This window comes from Juglans regia, chromosome 7 (assembly GCF_001411555.2).
Source record: "Juglans regia cultivar Chandler chromosome 7, Walnut 2.0, whole genome shotgun sequence".
NCBI classification, from domain to species: domain Eukaryota; kingdom Viridiplantae; phylum Streptophyta; class Magnoliopsida; order Fagales; family Juglandaceae; genus Juglans; species Juglans regia.
The window spans coordinates 48108487-48128681 of NC_049907.1; the positions used below are offsets into that span (position 1 = coordinate 48108487).

Consider the following 20195-nt stretch of genomic DNA (forward strand, 5'->3'; position numbering starts at 1 on the left):
ATTTAGATATAGAAACGATTTTATCTTATTTTATTTTATCATTACAATATTTTTAAATTTTTACATAAAATATAATAAATAATTTAATTATTTTCAAATTTTAAAATAATAATAATATTAAAAAATAATATTTTATTTAACTTTTAACTTTCATCTAAAATTATCTCATTTTATATCACTATCCAAACAAAATCTAAAAAGAGTTTTCTAAAATGAGATATAACATATTTATCTTCGTCTTAACATTGATCTTTGCAAGATTGTGAATTATAATTTACACCTGGAATTAAGAGGTCAGATGACAATTTTCATAATTTAAAGACCACATTAGAAAATAATAGTTTAAGTGAGATAACTGTCATTTTTCATCAATTCACGTATTTTAGAAAAGTTATATTTGCAAATTGATAATTTCATTACTAAATAAAAATAATAATAATTAAAGAGGGGATATGGATCCAAACAAACACCTTAATACGTTAGTTACAATGTATAAATTAAGATCTCATTTATTTTCACAATTCATTTAATCTCATCTCATTTTATTTATTTATTATAATTTTTTAAAATTTTTATATAAAATAAAATAAATAATTTAATTTTTTTCAAATCTTAAAATAAAAATAATATTTAAAAAATATATTCTAATAAAATTTTATTTAATTTTTAATTTTAATTTCAATTCATCTCAATTATTAATTCAATGACAAAACACACGTGTCCACTCATCTCAACTTTGAACTTCCAAACTTATGACAAATGACAAAAATTAATTGGTCCAATCTCACGATGATGATTGTTGTTGAAGCTCTATTGATCGGATTGCTTAGAAAATATCTATTGCGAAAATATCCTACAAAATCTTGTGCAATCTATAAAGTTATCTCCTCCCAAGAGCTGTTGGATAGAGGTGTAACACACTTTCTGGATTAAAATAAGATAATATTGATTTGTTTTCTTTAAGAGGAGCTCCTCCAAAAATATAGAAGAAAAATAAGAAATTTTTATTTCATTTTAGAATATAATCTTTGTAGAACCCCTAACTCCTTATATATAATATGCAGACTTTAACAAGATTGACCCGCATATAAGTCTAGACTAAAAACATACTAAAATAATCATTGAAATGAGATCAAATTTAAAAGCCCAAGCCCATTAACCCACTACCACAAAAATTCACTTAAAACAACGAGAGCCCAATGAGTAATGAAAATAACTAACGAAACATAAAATTGTCCATAGCCCAACAAACATATAAGCTCTAACTATGTTATTGGGTCATTGTACACTTTCTTGGACAGTGACAAATGTTCCCTTTTCAAAGCACATTGTCCAGAAAATGTGGATAAATTGGAATACGAAAGGAATTGATACAGCTATTGTTGCCTTTTCAGCAAGTAACACTGGGGGAATCCCATGAAAGTTTAGCGTGTGTTACACATTCAACTGGAAAAGTAGACACAAGTCTTGCACTTCACCCCTTGTTCTTGTTGACCCGTGGAACTCTGATGGGTAATGGTCACTATAGAATATGTAATTTGGTACGACAGCCTCCCCAGAAAGAAGGTTGTTGAACGCTACTGCAACAATAGGTAGGGTCTGAAATGTAGGCTCATTTTGCATGAACTTCTCATACACTTTAGTAGAAACACTCATCCTTGAGTTGAATTGATAGTCTTTGGAGTAGATCGGGTTATTGCTTTTGAAATTCCTTGCAATAGGTTCTTCAAAAGCTTTTTGAATTCGTCTCTTGCTATGTTCAATATCCCCCGATTGCACTAGAGTCAAGTGCAAGAAAATATTGTGAGGCATGATAATGCAACTCACAATTTCAATAACTTCTTGTCCTATTCCAAGCATAACCCCTCCCAAGCTTGCTAGTCTTTCTGTACGAACTGTATTTTGTGCGCTTGACGTGTCACTTGGGCTTGTAAGTTCCTTTCTTGAAGGTCCATATCTCCCCATTGCAACAAAACTAAACTTTGCAATGTCATTGTACCATATATTGCTTAAAATCTCGATGAACACATACGTTGGGTAGAACCAAAAGACATAAAAAAGAATTGTACACCTCGGTGACATAAAGTGGAGTAAAATTTTAAAACGCAGTCAAAGGAGCAAGGTAGATGAGAATTAATCGGGTTAAGACAATAGGCCTCGATGAGACCATGTAAAGTCTTTGCCTACTCATTCCTCAACAACAAAATATTTTGCAAAATTACCCCATAACCAGTATTCACTGTACTTTCCATCGCATTCCAAGTCACCACAGCTTTCTTTGGAATCTTGTTAAAGAATTTTCTAATGCCCTCCATCTCCTCTTACTTCACATATTCCATTCTCCTAACATTCCAAGAGACCAAAGCACTCTAAAAAATTTCATCAAAGACATTACAAGCAACGATCACACTAATGTCTTTATCATTGTTTGCACTTAAGTTGTTAAATACTTCATCTGAAGAGCCAACATTTAACCTTTGAACCTCCCTTGCTAGATTAACATAGTAATGAAGACGTTTGTGATACTCTGCAAATATTTTTGCTGCTTCATCACATTGTTGCTCATAAGCATTCAACACCACTTCGTTGTGCCTTTTCATCGTTTCTATTAAATCTCCCTCAAAGCTTATCAAGGTAACTAAGTTTAGCTTTTCATTTGCTTGCTTCGTGTGTAGGAACACCTTCAAAGCCTCTGACAGAAAGTTGTAAGCAACATAACATGTAATCATAGAGCTCCAAGAACCATTATCTCTCATAGTCATTTTATCAAACACGCGACTTACAAGCTCGATTATGGTGAAAGCTGCATAAATTCTCACAAAAGTATTCCCTATATCAACTGACTGCATCGTCCCACCTTCTTCAACACTCAAGCACTGATCACAAGCTTTTATAACAAAAAAGTAAGTGAATTTTCAAGTTGAAGCCCAACCCTTCGAAGCCAAGAGAACAACCTCACAAAACCAGGATTCCGCTGCAAAACAAAGCACCTCCTTTTAACAGAGTCTGAAAAGCTTATTACTGGATTTTGCTTCTTTAGGTCCCAAACCACAGTTGTCCCATTATATGAAGTGGATGCCAATATCTTTTGAACCTTACTATTCCAAGATAAGCACAAAATATCTCCCATTGAGTTGTGGCCCTTGAGAGGTGGAAAATGAGAACGTTATGCAGTATTTGCCAAACCGTCGAATAATAAATAACAAGAGAGGATGGCGGAGAGAGGGGGCAATATGAGGTCGTGCTGAGTGAGCCAGTCATAGAGGACAAGGAGGTAAAGTTGTTGTGGGTGAGCCGACGAGGACCACTGCTTGTAAAGAATAGGCAATGCTTAGGGGGGGGGGGTTTATTGAAAACACAGTGGTAGAGAGAGAAAAAAATGAGGGAAAGAGAGCAAGGAGTGTAAGAAAAATTGTTGGGTTTTCAGATTTAAATCGACATCGACAGAGACAGAGGTTAGAGAAGAAGAAATGTGAGGGTAGTAATTGGAGACCATTAGGATCAAATTTCCATATAGTATCTAAATTCATCCCGATGGTTAAGTTATTACTAGGCTTGACTGACGAAAATGAAAGATAAATGAAATAATTCTTAAGAGTAAAGGAATGACCCGAGAGTCGGCAATGAAGATCTAAGAATGGAGAAAATGATCTCCGATTTTTAATGGAATTTATGGGAACAAGAGAAAGAGAAAGAGGAACCTGATCCGGGTTGACTACCTCTTTTTTTTCTACAGTTGCTGCACATTTTTCATCTTTCTGCATAATGTAGAGTTGATATTCTAGATAAGTTAACTCTTCATTGAAGTTCTTCCTAAAGCCTTCAAAGTTATTCTTGACATTTTTCAATGTCTGCACAATAACTTTATAGTGCTGCTGTGATTGCTCGACCAGCTCTTTGCTTTTGAGTAATGATCAAATAATTTATTCTATTTCCATGGCTTGATAATATAAAGATCGGTGTCTTTAATACCAACTTGTAACACATCTCAAGGATTAAAATAAGATAATACTGATTTGCTCTCTTCGAGAATAGCTCCTTCAAGAAAATGAAAGAAAATAGAAGAAAAATAAGAAGTTTTTACATCATTCCAGCATAATTGTCATAGACTCCTTAGCTCCTTACATATAGTATGAGACTTCAACAAGGTTGACCCACATATGAGTTAGACTAAAAACATACTAAAATAACCATTGATATGAGATCTACTTTAAAAGGTCCAAGCCCATTAACCGGCTACCACTAAAATCTGCTTAAAACAATGAGAGCCCAATCAGTAATAAAAATAACACTCTAAGCATAAGATTACCCATGGCCAACAAGCATATCGGCTCTAATTATGTTAGAGCTTTGTTACACAACTTCCATCATACTCTACACTCCACACTTTTTTAAATTTTTAATATTTTTTTTAAATTTATTTTTGAGTTTATTTTTTTTAAATTATTTTAAATTTTTTATTCATTATTTATATAATAAATATTTAATAAAAGAAAAAAATAATAAAAATTAAAAATAATATAGAGTGTAGAGATTATATGAATAGTAAGAGGTTGAGTAGATTTTTTAATTATGTTATTGGTTTCACTTTCTTGAACTGTGACACTTTTTTCTGACATCGTAAAGATGGTTGATCGGACTGTTTCTGACGTACTTCTACGGTACTGAGAAATCGGGATGAAAAAAGTTTACAAAATTCATGTTTTTAAACATTTCTTACAATTTCAGCGGCGCGACATCTTTTTTCTCAACATGTCCTCTTTTGAGTTTTGACTTGTTCAACATGTCCTATAAATAGTGTCAATTTCGAAATTCTCTCTTTTAATTTCTTTAAAACTTATTATTAAGATCTGTTTATTTTATAAAAAATAAATTTTAGTAAAATTAAAAGATATTTATGACTTAATTTCGTTTGTATATAATGTAATTAGACAAATATGTTTATTTTAAATTTTATTATATCTTAAAAGTAAATTCGCTTATTACTTGTATACATATAATTATTAGTAAGAGTGAATATTATTTTTAAAAAAATGACGTTATAACGTAACTTGAAACAAACTTTTTTTCTCGCGCTTTTTTTTGGTTTAAAACCCCTTTGCACCAACACACACAGTTGGATCGCGCGTGATGAAGTGGCGTTCTCTCCTGATAGGAGCAATAACGATAAAGTTTAGGATTTGTGAAAGAATGTCAATCATTCTTCCAGGGATACCATGCGAGACAATCCTTCAATGCCAACTACAATCGAAGAATATCTCAAAACGCATGGCAAATGGACAACTTGCCACCATGTAAAACGTGAAGCTAAAAGGAAAGTTTCATATACAGGTGTAAGAAACGCAGATTCAAATGCTCCTGCAACACAATTGACTCGATATTCTTGAATGCTCTGCAGTAGAACGCACTCGGTTAGAAAGGTTGGAACAAGCCACCCTTCTCACCATGATGTCTCTTTGCCACCACGAGAAGGCCACAGTTTTTGAGGAAAAAGCACAAAGCATTACTGAACTGGTTAACATTTTCCTTCGCGTGTCAGGCCATATGATTCTGTGGGGGGTAAAAAAACCAAAACAAGAAGCATTGTGCAGCTCTCCCATGTATCAACAAGCACTGCATTTCTAACATTGAATAAAAATTGCAAGGAGAGAGAGAGAGAGCCAACAACTAACCTGCTGGTTTTAAGCACGAGCCTATTTTTTGGTTAGATTTTGAGATTATCCATAGAGAGATCTCTTTCCGAGAGCAGCTTCAGTTTCTGCAAAATGTATACAAAGAATCATGAGTGGCTAAATTGACCATTCAAACTTTTTGTGGCTAAATATTTATTTCCATGCAACCATCCAGTTCATATCTTGCAAACTACCAAATGCTCCGGGAGTCATCATGGCAAGCAAAGAAAAAAGCCACAATACTTATATTCAGTGCAGACGTGTTCAGTGTGTGATCCACTTTGTGAATGCTCCATATGGCTTATCGTGAATGTTCAAAAGGCAACAAGACTTGGAGTTTTTTTGTGAAACGTGAACAAGAAATTACCAAAAAGGCACCAATGTTGGAAACTTGTTCTTTCTGAGCAAAAAACAAAGGAAACTAAAAAACCAGCTTGGATATGGTAGATCTGGTACTTTTGATTCAATCCAACCTCTAGGAGCATCAAGCTATTGTTACTAAGAAAAGATGTCCAAGCGCATGTACACCCAAAATCAAATGATCTTACATTAATGTCAGTTAGAATTTTAATTCTTTTTAATTGAGGAAGTTTTCGAGTTAGACGGAAGTTTTGCTACTCATCATCCCCACATGCAAGTTTTCGAGTGTGGTGTATAGACTGATGTATGAGCTAACATGAAAAATAGTGACGAATAGATATTTATTACCGTAATATATTGAGGAGGGTCATCGATACTAGAAGAACCAAGGACTACTTCCCTTCTGAGTTTTGTTGTGAGCTTGTGACAAACTCGTAGCTGGCAGTAGCGTAAGGGGGAACAAACAGCAGGTGAGATATATTTAAAACTGAACAGCCCCATTAATACTTTAGCTGGAGATCTAGAAATGAAGAGTTCTCTCAAAAGTTTACCTCGGATCGAGTTGCCCCCCCAATAATAAATACAAAAATACGTCGCCCCATTTTCTTGAAATCAGTGGATGCAATTCTTAAAGTTGAGTCACTACAAAAGGCAGCAGAAAAGTCAAAAGAACCTCAGATCCTGATGTTATTAGAGCTGAAAGTTGAAATTCAAATCTGCTGATTCAAGAAACTTCTGAACTGCCATCATTGACCAAATTTATAGCCAGATAGCATGTGACATATCAAATGTACAGGAGAAAAGAGTCTAGAGCCGGTGAGATAAATAATACTAAGTGAAAGGTCATGCAGAAATATCAGATCTAAGAGATGGTCACTCCTGCATATGCATTAACTGGGAAAATAGAGTTGGGAGATTACCTAGAGTATCCATCGTCAGAATGACGACTTTGTGCCCAATTTGCAGTCCGTTTCGATCTAATTGAATGAGGAGCAGAAGCTTGACCTACCGGTGCTCTCTGGGTAGCTCTCTGCGAGTCTCCTTGAACAGTTGGACTTGCCTCGTTGATACATGAGAATTCATTTTTTGGTAACTCACCTTTACTTAGATTTTCAATAAGCTCCTGAGAGAAAAACAACTTAGGTGATACTCTCAATTAAATATAAACAAAGCAGACCATACTAACACATAGCAGGGAAATCCTTAAAAATGAATCCATGTTTGCATTGTATCCTTTGTTGCTACTACTGGCTGACACCACAAAGTCATTGCATATGATAACTAAAGTTTACTACTTAAGACAAAAATCCAGCATTGGCACGTGAGAATAATTGCATTCCAGTGAAAGCAAACATCCCAAGTTTCATAGCATGGGCGCTGTTATTATTATTACAGCTAGTTTTATAAAAATGATCAATGCCTAACTTTCACTGACTAGACTTGATGGGCTAGCAAAAAAAGAGTACTTGTTGGCCAATAAGGAGGTGCGTTTCCAAAGTCTTAAAAATGATGCTACATACCCAATTATTATGGCAAAAAAGAAATAAACAAAATGACCCAGCAATATGACTTTCTGGCCTCCCACTGAACTAATTAACAACACCACAAGATGTTAACCAAAGCTTCTAGTTCCACGTATTTTGATTACCATGGACTAAGACACTGCATCGTCATCTGTCAAACTCTATGGGAAACTATTTCTGTGAAGGAAAGTTGCAATACAGAAACACATTTCACTAGGACAGTAAGGATTCATAGAGAGCAAAGTTAAAACTGGCATCTGATGAAATTTACAGAATAAATCAGCAAGATTAACCTCTATGTCATAATATGATACGTACCTCTACCATGGGATAAAATCGGGATAGCTGCCATGTTTCTTCCTCATTAGAGCGATCTTTTCTTGTTGCTTGCTTTGTCTGATAATCAAGAAAAAACAGTCATCCACAAATCAGCTCTTAGATTTTTCAACCCTCTTTTTTCCTTCCGTTTGGTAATCAGGCCAGGCAGGAACTTCAACAAGCTATTCAAGTTTCAAAAACACATGTTTTACCTTCTGGGTATTGAACTTGAGTGAGAAGCTACCAGTTGTCTTTTTATCATCTGATGATCCCCCAATCAATTGCATATTATTTACCACCTTCATGTCCTCGCGTGATAATCTTGCCAGCTAAATGGATATAAGTGAAATTAACATAAGTAATTCCTAAAAGCAATATTCCCTCAGTTGCAAAGGTTTTATATACACTTGGAAACAATTAATACAAGTTAAAGAGGGTTACAAAATTTGTAGAACAGAGATATATCAGGATACAATGAAGTGGAGAAAAACGATAATTGAAGGCCCAGAAAACCAGTAACAAAAATAATACAATCAAAAGCCACCATTGTTTCCGAAACTCAACTGCGTTAATATACTTGCTTGAGTCAAAAGGGTTGGGTCTAGAACTTAATTTTATTTTAGAAATATCTTTTAATATAGATGTTAAAGTATCCCCTCACGAAATAGAAGCTTTAGGGATTGAAACTTACATGCACAAACTATGAGCATACATCTTATTTATATCGGAACAACAAGTTTATCTTCAATAAGAATGCTATTTGGCCCCCACATAGATTGTCTCTATGTTATCCTTGCTTACAATAGACCAAAACTTAAGTCTTTAAAGTATAAGTCTAGGCGTGGCTTGGGATTTTCATGAGTAGTAAAGACTCTGCCCCGTGACAGATGCTAACTGTTTGACCTTGAGGTCAAGTCAGTGTATTACATTTTAGTTAACCTTAATGGGAAGTTTGGAGTCAATTTTAAGATCCCAAACACTAGCTTCATTTTTCACTGATATATAGAGTTTAGTTACAAACTTGATCAACTCACAAAATGGTCATTTCAGGTTGCACTTGCAGTCATGGAAATTAAGCATTGGACGGACTTAGTATGAAATTAAAAACAAACACATCTGAAAAAACCAATAGTAGGAACCCTGTGGCTACCTGCATTAGCTTTAAACCTCTGTCACCAACGAACTTCTCAGGATAGACAGATGCATAAATCATTAATAAACGCAACTTATTTTCAGGAGTTTCAGTCTGCAAAAAGAATTTGCAAGAAGGGTAGACTTTAGCAAGGATTTAGGAGTAAGGAACATCACCATTATCCGGCCACATGTCCTTAATACTTCACCTGCTTTGTCCTCAGAAAATTGATCACATCCTTGGCTCCCGCATTTCCAAAAACTAGATCCTGCTCTAGTTGCCCAAGCTCTCGAAGTCCCGTTTCTCTGATGATTCTGTTAATTTTTCCTGCAATCTGTAATGATATAATCACAAAAAAAAAATCAGAATGCAAAAACTATACCACTACACTCTAGTTCTTATAACCCTCACCAACTACTAAAAGAATGGTCACTTCTGACTGCAGTTTCAGAGAGAATTATCATATGGTCACTTCTGACTGATGATTCTATTCCAGTTTTGCAGATAAAGCTACATGCAATTTTTTAAAAAGTTTCATGTCTGCTCTTACTTATGCAGATTGTTAATAAGAGCCTCTTTTTTTTTTTGGGGTTGTTGGGAGTTGCAAGACGACCGGGAATGTAGTAATATTTTACAGTAACTTGAACTTTCTCAAACACCTGAAAGAACGGGGAAAGAAATAAAAGAAAAATTTTCTCGACTTGCATGTGAATGGTTGAAGTACTTTATATTTCTCTTTGAAGTAAATACCATATGTTTCGTTCAATAAGAAGTATTGACTCTTGATGACAGAAGAAAACAAACCTCCACATGGAGAGAAATCTTTTCAACTTGCTCAGTGTATTGTGGTAAAGCTTGAACCATTTTCTGCAAGTCTCGTGTAGATAATTCACTTCCATCCCTAGATAAAGTCAAATTTCAACATCACAATTGAATTATAACAAAGCTATGTGCAAAGAAGCATGATAAATTAATTTAAAAAACTTCCGACGCTATATATTTTCGTCTCCTTTTTGGCCTAAACCTCCTCAATTTTTAATGGCCTCAGCAACTTAAATCCCAAGTACATTGTTATGTGAAGTATATGGATAAATAGAAATGTACAATCTGCACAAATCACACTTCAAATATCATAAATCATAATGATTAGAAAGTAAACACTATTTCAATTCATGCTTTATAGAGCCTTAGAAAGTAATACTCACCCCTAGAATTTTTTTCACTCTTATATAAAGTATCAATCCTCAGGGTTTATTATATTTCAAAAATTAACTACCTCTTGTATAGGAACAACTTCTCCAATCAATACATGACAGAAGCCCGTTAGATATTAATATTTTTCTAAGCTATTTACATTATAATATATAAATATATCTCATTATATGCCTATATAAATGAAAAACTATATGTATGCATGATTGAAATAAAAAATTCCAAGAAGTCAACGGTGACTCAGATAACAATCAATCAGAAATAAAGAGAATTCATCTTTGTAAATAGTAGATAATCCGCATTGTATTGAAAATATACCATGGTATTGCCTAGAAAAATCAAATTACAGAAACAAATGATGATAGCCTACTGAAACCTGATATAAAGACTAATGATGATAACATAGTGAAATATAATATTAAAACAGAATTAATTTGATAAAACCTTGTAACATGCAAGCTCAAGATCAGATGGCCAAATTCCAAAGAGTGACAAATGGATGCTGGTACCGTACCTTCCACTTTGTTGGATTTGTGCAGCTTTGTTCTTTGATACGAAATTGGTCATCTTCTCATGCAAACGTTCACTAGCCTGATATAGTTGGTAGAAAAGAGCATTCAAACTTCTGATATATCCAAGTGAAACTATATATGTGCGTATATTTATATATATATATATGCATTACACATACATCTGCTATATGTGCATGGCGAAGCTCGAGCCAGATTGGATCATGGTCTTCCATAAGAACCTCCTTTCTTTCAGTTTGACCACCTGTTTTGCTAGGAACCTAATATGAAATATATGATATCCATTCATATTAAATTACTACACAGAAACAAAAAAATGCAAAGAAACCTGGAAAAAAAAAAAACAAAGAAAGACACAATACTAAGAAATACCTCGTATGTATATTTATTTCCATCCATATCCAACAGATCATGGCACATTGCATCATAAGTCCATTCATGTATGACAGGAGCAATCTATATATGCAATTTCACACTTTCAATAAATTCAAACTGAAAGAATGCAAGAAGAAAGTTGTGACAGGAATATTAATATAACCTGATCAACAGATCTACCCAAGATGAGAAGCTCGCACGTTTCAGTCTGTGGAAAGTTGGGAATGGTAGATTTATACATTGAAATACAGTTCCAAACTGCTGCAGCAAGCTTTGTAGGAACTAAATCACGAAATGTTGATGTTGGAGAGTCATCAAGTGCCTTGGCAGTACGAAACCGCACAAATGGAAGCTCCTGAAAACATGCAATGATATGAAGAAAAAATCATAGAAAATAACAAAGAGCAAAGCTTAGATTATCAGGAACTCAAGGTTTCTACATAAAACTGGCGATGAATTCAAATATCAACCTCCGGTACATAATATTATGCTAAAGCTATGTATAAAATCAGTATATTTATAACTTTAAGGTCTCATGCAGTCAGACCCAAGCCCAAATAAAGAGTAGTCCCAGGTTGCCAACCTGCGTAAACCTCTAACTCCATTCCCTGCTAAGATTGACTCCAACCGACCACAAATAATTTTGCCAGGCTTTGTCACATTGATCATAGGTAAGCCAAAATGAATTGCATACTAACCATGGATGAGACAAATAATATGGTCATTCCAGTCATACGGATCCTGAAAATTTAACCAAAAGCCTGGTCTCCACATAATCATTATTTATTAAGGGCTTCTTTATTATGGGATATATATATATATATACAAGTGACCGTGACAAATTCCGCATTGAACATGAGTGATTTAGAAGATACAGTTTGATTTAAGAGGAAGGATGGAGCAGAATTTATGATAAAATAAAATGCAGATTTCTTAAGCACACCCCTATGATTAAAAGAAATGAAGCAAGAACAAATGGCTTTGAGCAAAACTATATAAGGGATATCTAAGCATGTGCTACTGTAAAATCATCACTTGTTCTAAAAGCTTAAATTGATAGGAAGAGGTAGATTTAATCATTTATATTTATCTTAACACTCTCATTCACGCGTGGGCCAGACTCCCCCTCAATAAGTGGGCCCAACACGTGGAATACTTAATTAAATGAGTGAAGTGTAGAGTCAAGGTTCAAACTAAGGACCTCTGCTTTAATACCATGTAAAATCACTACTTGTCCCATAAATTTAAACTAATAGGAAGATGTAGATTTAATCATTTATATTTATCTTAACAGCTCCAAGGTGGTACTCAAGAGTCAAGGTTGTTGCCACCACTAAAGTTTATACACAATAAAAAAATCATAAGAGTAGATCATTAACAATTGGATTTCACAAAAAATAAGCATTTTTTTATAAGTGAAAAAATAAGCATATTTTTAATTGACTAATATTGATTATATGACCAAAGAAGGCCACAAAACAAGAAAGAATGTTTTAAGGAATAAGATTCAAACTTTCAATGAAGCAAACACTGTAGCAAGTCGAGTTGCCATCACGTTCAAGCAAGCCTCAAACTTGCGAGGGTTTTCAACATCACCAAAAAGTTCTTCCAATGCTCTATCATGATCAGTGATAAAAGCCTGCGTCAATGGAACATCAGTAGACAAGTATTTTCAATTCCTTCTCAATTGCTATAACAAAAGACAATCAATATGAAGGGATGCTAGACAAAAGTATAATCCTAAATGTCTCTGTCAACAGAGTACTCAGAGTAGCTAGATGCAGGATTGTCCGCAGGACATAAAGACTCCCTTATCTATGGAAATTTATGTCCCAACTTGGTTGAACCTTGGCCATAATATGTTCAATATGTACAAAGACACCGTTCACTGTAAAAGTCTAACTAAAAGCAAATCCATAGACTGTAGATTTAGAAAAGGAAGCAAGAGTGAAAGAAAAACAGAAGCATATGGTCCACATGGACTGAGACTTTGAAAGTGTGTTCTCTTCACACCCAATGTCATTTAAAATCACATTGGTAAAAAAACATCACAGTGAAATGAATACAGGTAAAATGTTAATACGCAGTCACAAGCAAGAATTCACTGTGGGGAAGGGGTGAGCTACTTAGTGGTCGAAGTAAATATTATGAACGTGTTTCTCTTCTCTGCTAGTCCAAAAGAAAGAAAACAATTCACTATGGACAACATGCTACAAAATATGGATAGCTAGGAAGTAGGAACTCGTCACATGGATAATATTTGTTAACAATAATGGAGACCTAAAACTAAAATGGTTACCCTGCAAATTAATTTAAGACTCGTCGATCAACATACCATCAGGAGAAACGAAAGAATAGATATTATCGAAAAATACCTGGTTATCTATAGGAAAATACTCCAAATTCATCTGCAGAGTACCACACAAAAGAAAAAGATCACATAATACAATCCAAAGAGAAAATTAACAAACTTACATTTACCGAGAATCAATCAAAAAACAAATTGAAGATCAGACCTCTCTCAATGCACCTATGCGGGGTACAACACTTGTATCACTCTTGATGTGATTTACAAGTTCCTTTGGGATTGGTGAACTGAAAAATACAAACGCCCTGGAAACCAAAGAGAAATACAATAAAGGAAAAACAAAATGGTAAAATCAGAATAATGCTGGCTTAAATTATAGGGAAAAAAACTAGATTTTGCGGAAAGAAAAAAAATCCTTGGCATACTTTTTGTATAAAGGCTCCCTTCCAGACATGTCAGACAAAAACATGACAACACTGCATGCTAGCAAAAAGACTGGGTTAGAACAGATTCATTGATGATAGTGGGAAAATATTTGAAAGTAAAGTAAGACAAGCATAAATTGGTTGATGCATTCATATAAACAAAACTAAAGGGAAGAAGAAAGCAGAGCATGCAGGAAATGCAGATGCCAAAAAAATGAATATAGAAGTTAAATCTATAACAATTAGGAGGCACATGTCAAATTTAAAAATCATTGTTAACTATTAACACCAAACCATTTCTATTTGCTGTGTGGACATAACTCGAAAACCATTGCATATTATTGGTTAGTAGAAATATAGAGCTGACAAGGAGGCATATGAGATATTATTAAACCAAGTTTCATACATAAAGTGACTTGTCTCTTCCAATGAAATCTGGTTGGTAATTCCAAAGATCCCGTTAACAACATTAGACATTGGGTCCCTGTCTAGTTCTCATTCGAATCTTACAGAGCTTTTTACTGCCCAGCAATATGTAGCTCCAAAATGTAGAAACTTTATGCTGATATCCAACTAATGGTTGCCGGCTATCTCTGTGTCTCATCATGCTAAAAGGTGTAATATCTGAGATTACTTTTCAAACAGGGACACTTTCATCTCGTAACGTTTACTCAACAAAATACGAGGACAATAGACGTCAAAGATTTAAAATAACATTTCATTTTCCTTTTAAGGGAACCATGGAAACAAATACAATTAGAGAGAGAGAGAGAGAGAATAGTGTACTTTTCTTTTGAGGGCTGGATGAAATAAATAACATCCATGGATGGCAAGGGCTGCCTTCTCCTGAAGAGGTCTTCGACCACTGCAATGAAAGAAGATATTATGTAAATTATAGTAGTGTAACCATCATTCAAAAACCACGGTACGGAGCTGTTTCTGTATTCTTGTCTAAGCTTGTTTGGATAAACAAACTCAACTCAACTCCTATATTTTCATCTAATCTTATTATTATAATTTTTTTAAATTTTTACATAAAATATAATAAATAACTCAATTTTTTTAAATCTCAAAATAATAATAATATTAAAAAATAATATTTTATTCAACTCATCTAAAATCATCTCATCTCACTATTCAAATGAATCTTAAAAGGACTTCAAAGCGACGACATAGGCCCCATTTGGACTAAGAAGCAATCTTAATTCATCAAATCTCATCTCATCTCATCATTATAATTTTTTCAAATTCTCACATAAAATATAATAAATAATTCAATTTTTCTAAATTTTAAAATAATAATAATATTAAAAATAATATTTTATTCAACTTTTAACTTTTATCTTAATTCATCTCATCTCAATTCACTATCCAAACCACAGAAAATGCAAAGTGCAACAAAGAAAAAAAGGGGCTGGTAATCGCTTGAGTACAACTCAGGTACGTTTGGTTCTTCAACTCATTTCAACTCATCTTTACAATTTTTTTAAATTCTAACATAAAATATAATAAACAATTCAACTTTTTCAAATATCAAAATAATAATAATATTAAAAAATAATATTCTAACAATATTTATCATCTCAACTTAACTCAACTCAACTCAATTCAACTTCTAAACGCAACCTAATGATCCAGACAATACATTCAGAAGAATTTTGGATTCAGAGATGGATTGAGATGGTTTGTGAATAGTAGAATAAAAATTAAATTATTTATTGTATTGGTGTGGGAATTTGGAAAAGTTATTTTGAAATTTGAAAAAGTTGAATTGTTTATTATATTTTGTGTAAAAATTTAAAAATGTTGTAATAATGAGATGAGATAAATTGATAAGAGTTGAGATGATTTTTGAATCCAAACCTCTATTCAAAGTTGATGCATGACAGACAATTTAAGCAGTATAAATTTATAATGGAACTCTATAACCACGAAAACTGTATGGGAGTTTGCATTCAATCATTATGGAGTGTAGCACAAGAAGAAATCATGTTGAGCAAGTGTAAGGTAGAAATGCCCAGGGGTGATTAACGGTCCGGTCGGACCGACCGTTTCGGTCCAGACCGGACCAGACCGAGACTTAGACCGGTCCGGTCCGGTCTATATTTTAGAGGACCGAAATCATTCGGTCCGGTCCACGGTCCACAGTTTTTTCGGACCGGACCGGACCGAATGAAAAATTAAAAAAATATATATATATTTTTTATATATTTTTTATATATAATAATTATACAATTAACAATATAAATTTTTAAATATATTATTAATACTTGTTAATATTCTATAAATTAACAATATTTTATATATATCTTCATTTAACCTATCACTATTAACAATATAAAATTTTAAATATACTATTAACACTTGTTAATATTCTATGAATTAATAAATATATAATATCAATTAGTTAATTATATAATAATTATATAAATTAATAATATAATTTTCATCTAATTTATTATTATTGACCATATAAAATATTTTTTTATTGAGTTTGTTATATAATCCACATTAATAAGTCACTTAGTTTAATTTAGTATTTTAAATAAATTTTTTTATTAATTATTAAAAAAAAAAAGAGGGCGGACCGACTGGACCGGACCGGACCGGACCGATACTGGTCCCTTTAGGTGTTCGGCCCGATCCGGTCCCTTTGGGTATTCGATCCGGTCCGGTCCGGTGATGGACCAAAAATTTTCGATCCATCACCGGACCGGACCGAACCGGCCCGTTTGCAGCCCTAGAAATGCCTGTGCAAGGAAAATGTATTTTGAATCTTTGATGCTTACGTGAAACTCCTTGGTCTGTAATGTCTGCCATATTACACGAGTGAGACATGACTTTGACAGTAACCTTATCCATGATGAGTACCTGCAGGGAAAAAAAATGTTTTATTGACTCCGGAAAGTGCTTCAAGTCTTTTAAGAAATATGTATTTCAGAAAAAAATATAAATAAATAAAAAATAAAAAGAACAAAAGAAAGAAAAGAATGAACCACCTTCCAAGTTGACTTTGAATCCCCTGTTTTCGTTGAGCCAAGCATTTCATACAACAATCCTATAAAAAGAAAAGTTATTTTGTCAACACTGAATTAAACTCCAAAACGTACGATCTTATTTATTATTTCACATCAAATGATAATTAAAAGCTTTCTTATTTTCACGGGAATTAGTTTGGAAAAATCAACAGGCTTGAGTAAAATATTTTGGAAAAATTTACGAGCATAATATCAAACCCAAAATATATTATGATATTATTATCATATGGATATATGTGAGAAGCCTCCAAAAGATAGTGGACTTCAATTGGGTCAGTATATGGTTGTCAAATGGGTAGTGCTACAGCCCCCGCTGGGGGCTCCCGCTGGGATCTCCCGCTGGGGTTGTAGTATTATTTAATATATATTTTATTTAAATAATTTTTATATAAATTTTTTAATATTTTAAAAAATAAAATAAAATAAAAATATTATTAAGAAAATATTTTTTTAATCTAAAAGTAAAAAATATATATTAAAAAATACTTTCTTAATCACGAAGTAAAATAAAAAATTATAAAAAAATATTTTTTTATAATTTTTTATTTTACTTCATGATTAAAAAAATATTTTTTAATAATATTATGATTTTTTTTTAAAAATATTTAAAATAGTCATATTACAGCCCCCGTTGGGAGCTCCCGTTGAGTTTAACATGTACTTTTTTATGTGTAATTTTTTAATTTATTTTTTATATATATTTTTTTTTACACTTATAAATATTTTTAAAAAATAAAATAAATTTAAAATATCATTAAAAAACACTTACTTACTCAAAAAGTAAAAAAAAAAAAAATCATTAAAAAACACTTCCTTAATCAGAAAGTAAAAAAAAAATCATTAAAAAACACTTCCTTAATCAGAAAGTAAAAAAAAATCTTTAAAAAATACTTCCTTAATCAGAAAGTAAAAAACAAATCATTAAAAAACACTTCTTTAATCATAAAGTAAAAAAAAAAACACTTCATTAATCAGAAAGTAAAATACAAATCATTAAATATTAATTTTTATTCTACTTTGTAATTAAGGAAATATTTTTAAATAATATTATAATTTTTATTTTATTTTTTAAAATATTTAAAATTATTAAAAATATCTATATAAAAATAAATTTAAAAAAAATATATAAAAAAATACTACAGGCCCCAGCGGGAGCCCCCAGCGGGGCATGTAGCATTTTCCTTGTCAAATAAATCTAAATTTATTTTAAAATAATCAAATTTATTATTTTTTAAATTTTTTCGTAAAAAATTAAATATATTTTATAAATTTAAATATATTTTAAAATATTTAATACATTCAAACACATATTTATATTTGTAAAATATTACTATTCATGTATCAAATCAGCTGACAGCACTTCAACACCCAAAACGTAACCTAAATACTTAGGCTTTTAATGCATTCCAAAAACAGAGAGCGACGTTGAGCTAAATAACGCAATCGTCTCGTATGTTCGAAATTTGATTTCTTTTTTTCGAGATTTTCCATACAATCAAATAGAATCCAAAATGGATACATAATTATGGGCAGTTTTAATATGTCCTAGCCCTCCTTTCGCTTGCAGGAAAATAAGAAAGAAAGAAAAACTCGTACTTGGCAGAACCTCTGCTCAGTACATTTAAATTTTGATTCGTTTCTCTATCCACAGCTGCTCATCATACATTTTCGCCGAACAGGAACCAGAGATCTAAAAGTAATGAGAGAGAGAGAGCTTACGGTCACGGCTGATCTGCCGGAAAATTTTGTACTCTGTGGCTCCGCCATAAGAGGACGAATCGGAATCCGAGAATGACATTTTGGCCTCAACAGATTTGGTATCAAACGCAAAAAACAAATTCTGACAATGGAATCCAGAGAGAGAAGAGAGATGGGGGGTGGGGAAGGATGTGCATGTGTATGTGAGACGATAAAGGAGGAGGAGACTGTGAAGGTCGTTGTAATGCTGGGGGGACGTGTAATTTGAAACGATAATTTCGTTAACGTTTCACGGAGGAGGCGATCATCAATCATGGCATCATACAATGTTACTACGGCGTCGTTTTTATCTTTAAACGCATGTTGTGACAAATATGCCCCTTTTATTTTTGCAACGGCCTCGAATAAGTTATGGAAGAAAATTATCTCATACAACATGGTATAAGTTTATTGTTGAATACAATTGAGTATGAGAATATAAAGAAACGAGTAAATCAAAAATATTTTTTGAATATAGGAGACATAACTGCTGTATTTTTATTTTTTAACCTTTACGTGTATGCCTTGGATTGTGTTTAAATAGTGAGGTATTATGTAAATAGTAGTAAAAAAATAATGATAAAATATTAAATAATATTTAATAGTAATAAAAAGTAATAATAGAATATTAAATAAAAGTGATGTATTTTTAGATACTTTAGTACGCAAACTAGGCCTTAATGCCGGTATGGTTTTCTTCAATAATTTGAAGTGTAATGTTAGTTTTGAGTTATGTTTCTCATAACATTTTAAATGTAACATTATTGATGTGATAGATATTGATGTATTTGACATGTTAATCAATAAAAAAAAAAAAAAAACATGATAATTGACTTTGACTATTTATTATGTAAATTATGTTACACAAATAATAAGCTTAATTTCTCGTTCAGATCCTTTGAAATCCTACAAAATATGTCCTATTCGTCGACCTTTTTCTCTTGCAACGATCTCGAATTATGCTGCAAAAACTCTCATGGGCTTCGACACCGTCCTCTCACAAATTTATGGAATTTTGTTTCTTATTCTGCTTACGAAGCTTCGGGGCTTTAGATGGCCCAAACTTGAACGAAAATGGTCGGGTGATGAGAAGCTTTGGGCCTTTGAGAGGGTCCATATCTGAGTATCTCTATCGGCTATCATTGGGTGGAAATGACCTATGCATGGGTCCACGTTTTAATGGAATAACCTCAATTGATATGCCCATCGGCTATTGCCTAAAGTACCCATCCTTTCGCTTTCTATTTTTAGCTTTTGCCATTCACTTAGAGGAAGGGAAAAACCTTAAACTAAATATTGAACCTGTTAAAAAGAAATCAATATTTAAGTATCTCATATTATGAATGTCAATATCAATGTATTTTTTAAATATTGTTCAAAACACTTTCTTAATATTCTTATTAGTTTTAGGAAAATGTTAAATGTATCCATAAAAAATTTACATATTCACATGAATTTTCATAATTTAGCTCTTAATGAAAGTGATGTACAAATGATAAAGTCACATTGATGTGTAATTTTTTTTTCTTTTTTTATGAATACAATTAGCATTGCCCCTAATTTTT

At 32.6% G+C, this 20195-nt stretch overlaps 1 protein-coding gene across 2 annotated transcripts; it reads right to left on the reverse strand.

Moving 5' to 3' along the window:
- Positions 1–5117: 5117 nt before the first annotated feature.
- Positions 5118–18795, reverse strand: LOC109006147 (protein transport Sec1a-like). 2 transcript variants are annotated; one of them, XM_035692393.1, is made up of 22 exons: positions 18613–18795; positions 16855–16913; positions 16645–16726; positions 14642–14720; positions 13856–13906; positions 13639–13735; positions 13498–13530; positions 12636–12761; positions 11286–11477; positions 11120–11203; positions 10909–11007; positions 10732–10808; positions 9810–9906; positions 9214–9339; positions 9024–9119; positions 8086–8202; positions 7874–7951; positions 6953–7155; positions 6584–6674; positions 6381–6470; positions 5673–5758; positions 5118–5550 (listed from the first exon to the last, which is right to left on the reverse strand). In XM_035692393.1, exons 1-21 carry the CDS (start codon positions 18689–18691, stop codon positions 5705–5707), a joined length of 2010 nt encoding a protein of 669 aa, XP_035548286.1. In that variant the 5' UTR covers positions 18692–18795; the 3' UTR covers positions 5118–5550; positions 5673–5704. The 2 variants fall into 2 exon arrangements, with proteins under 2 accessions (XP_035548286.1, XP_035548287.1); XM_035692394.1 differs by having other exon boundaries at positions 5118–5511; positions 18613–18786.
- Between the last annotated feature and the right edge of the window lie 1400 nt (positions 18796–20195).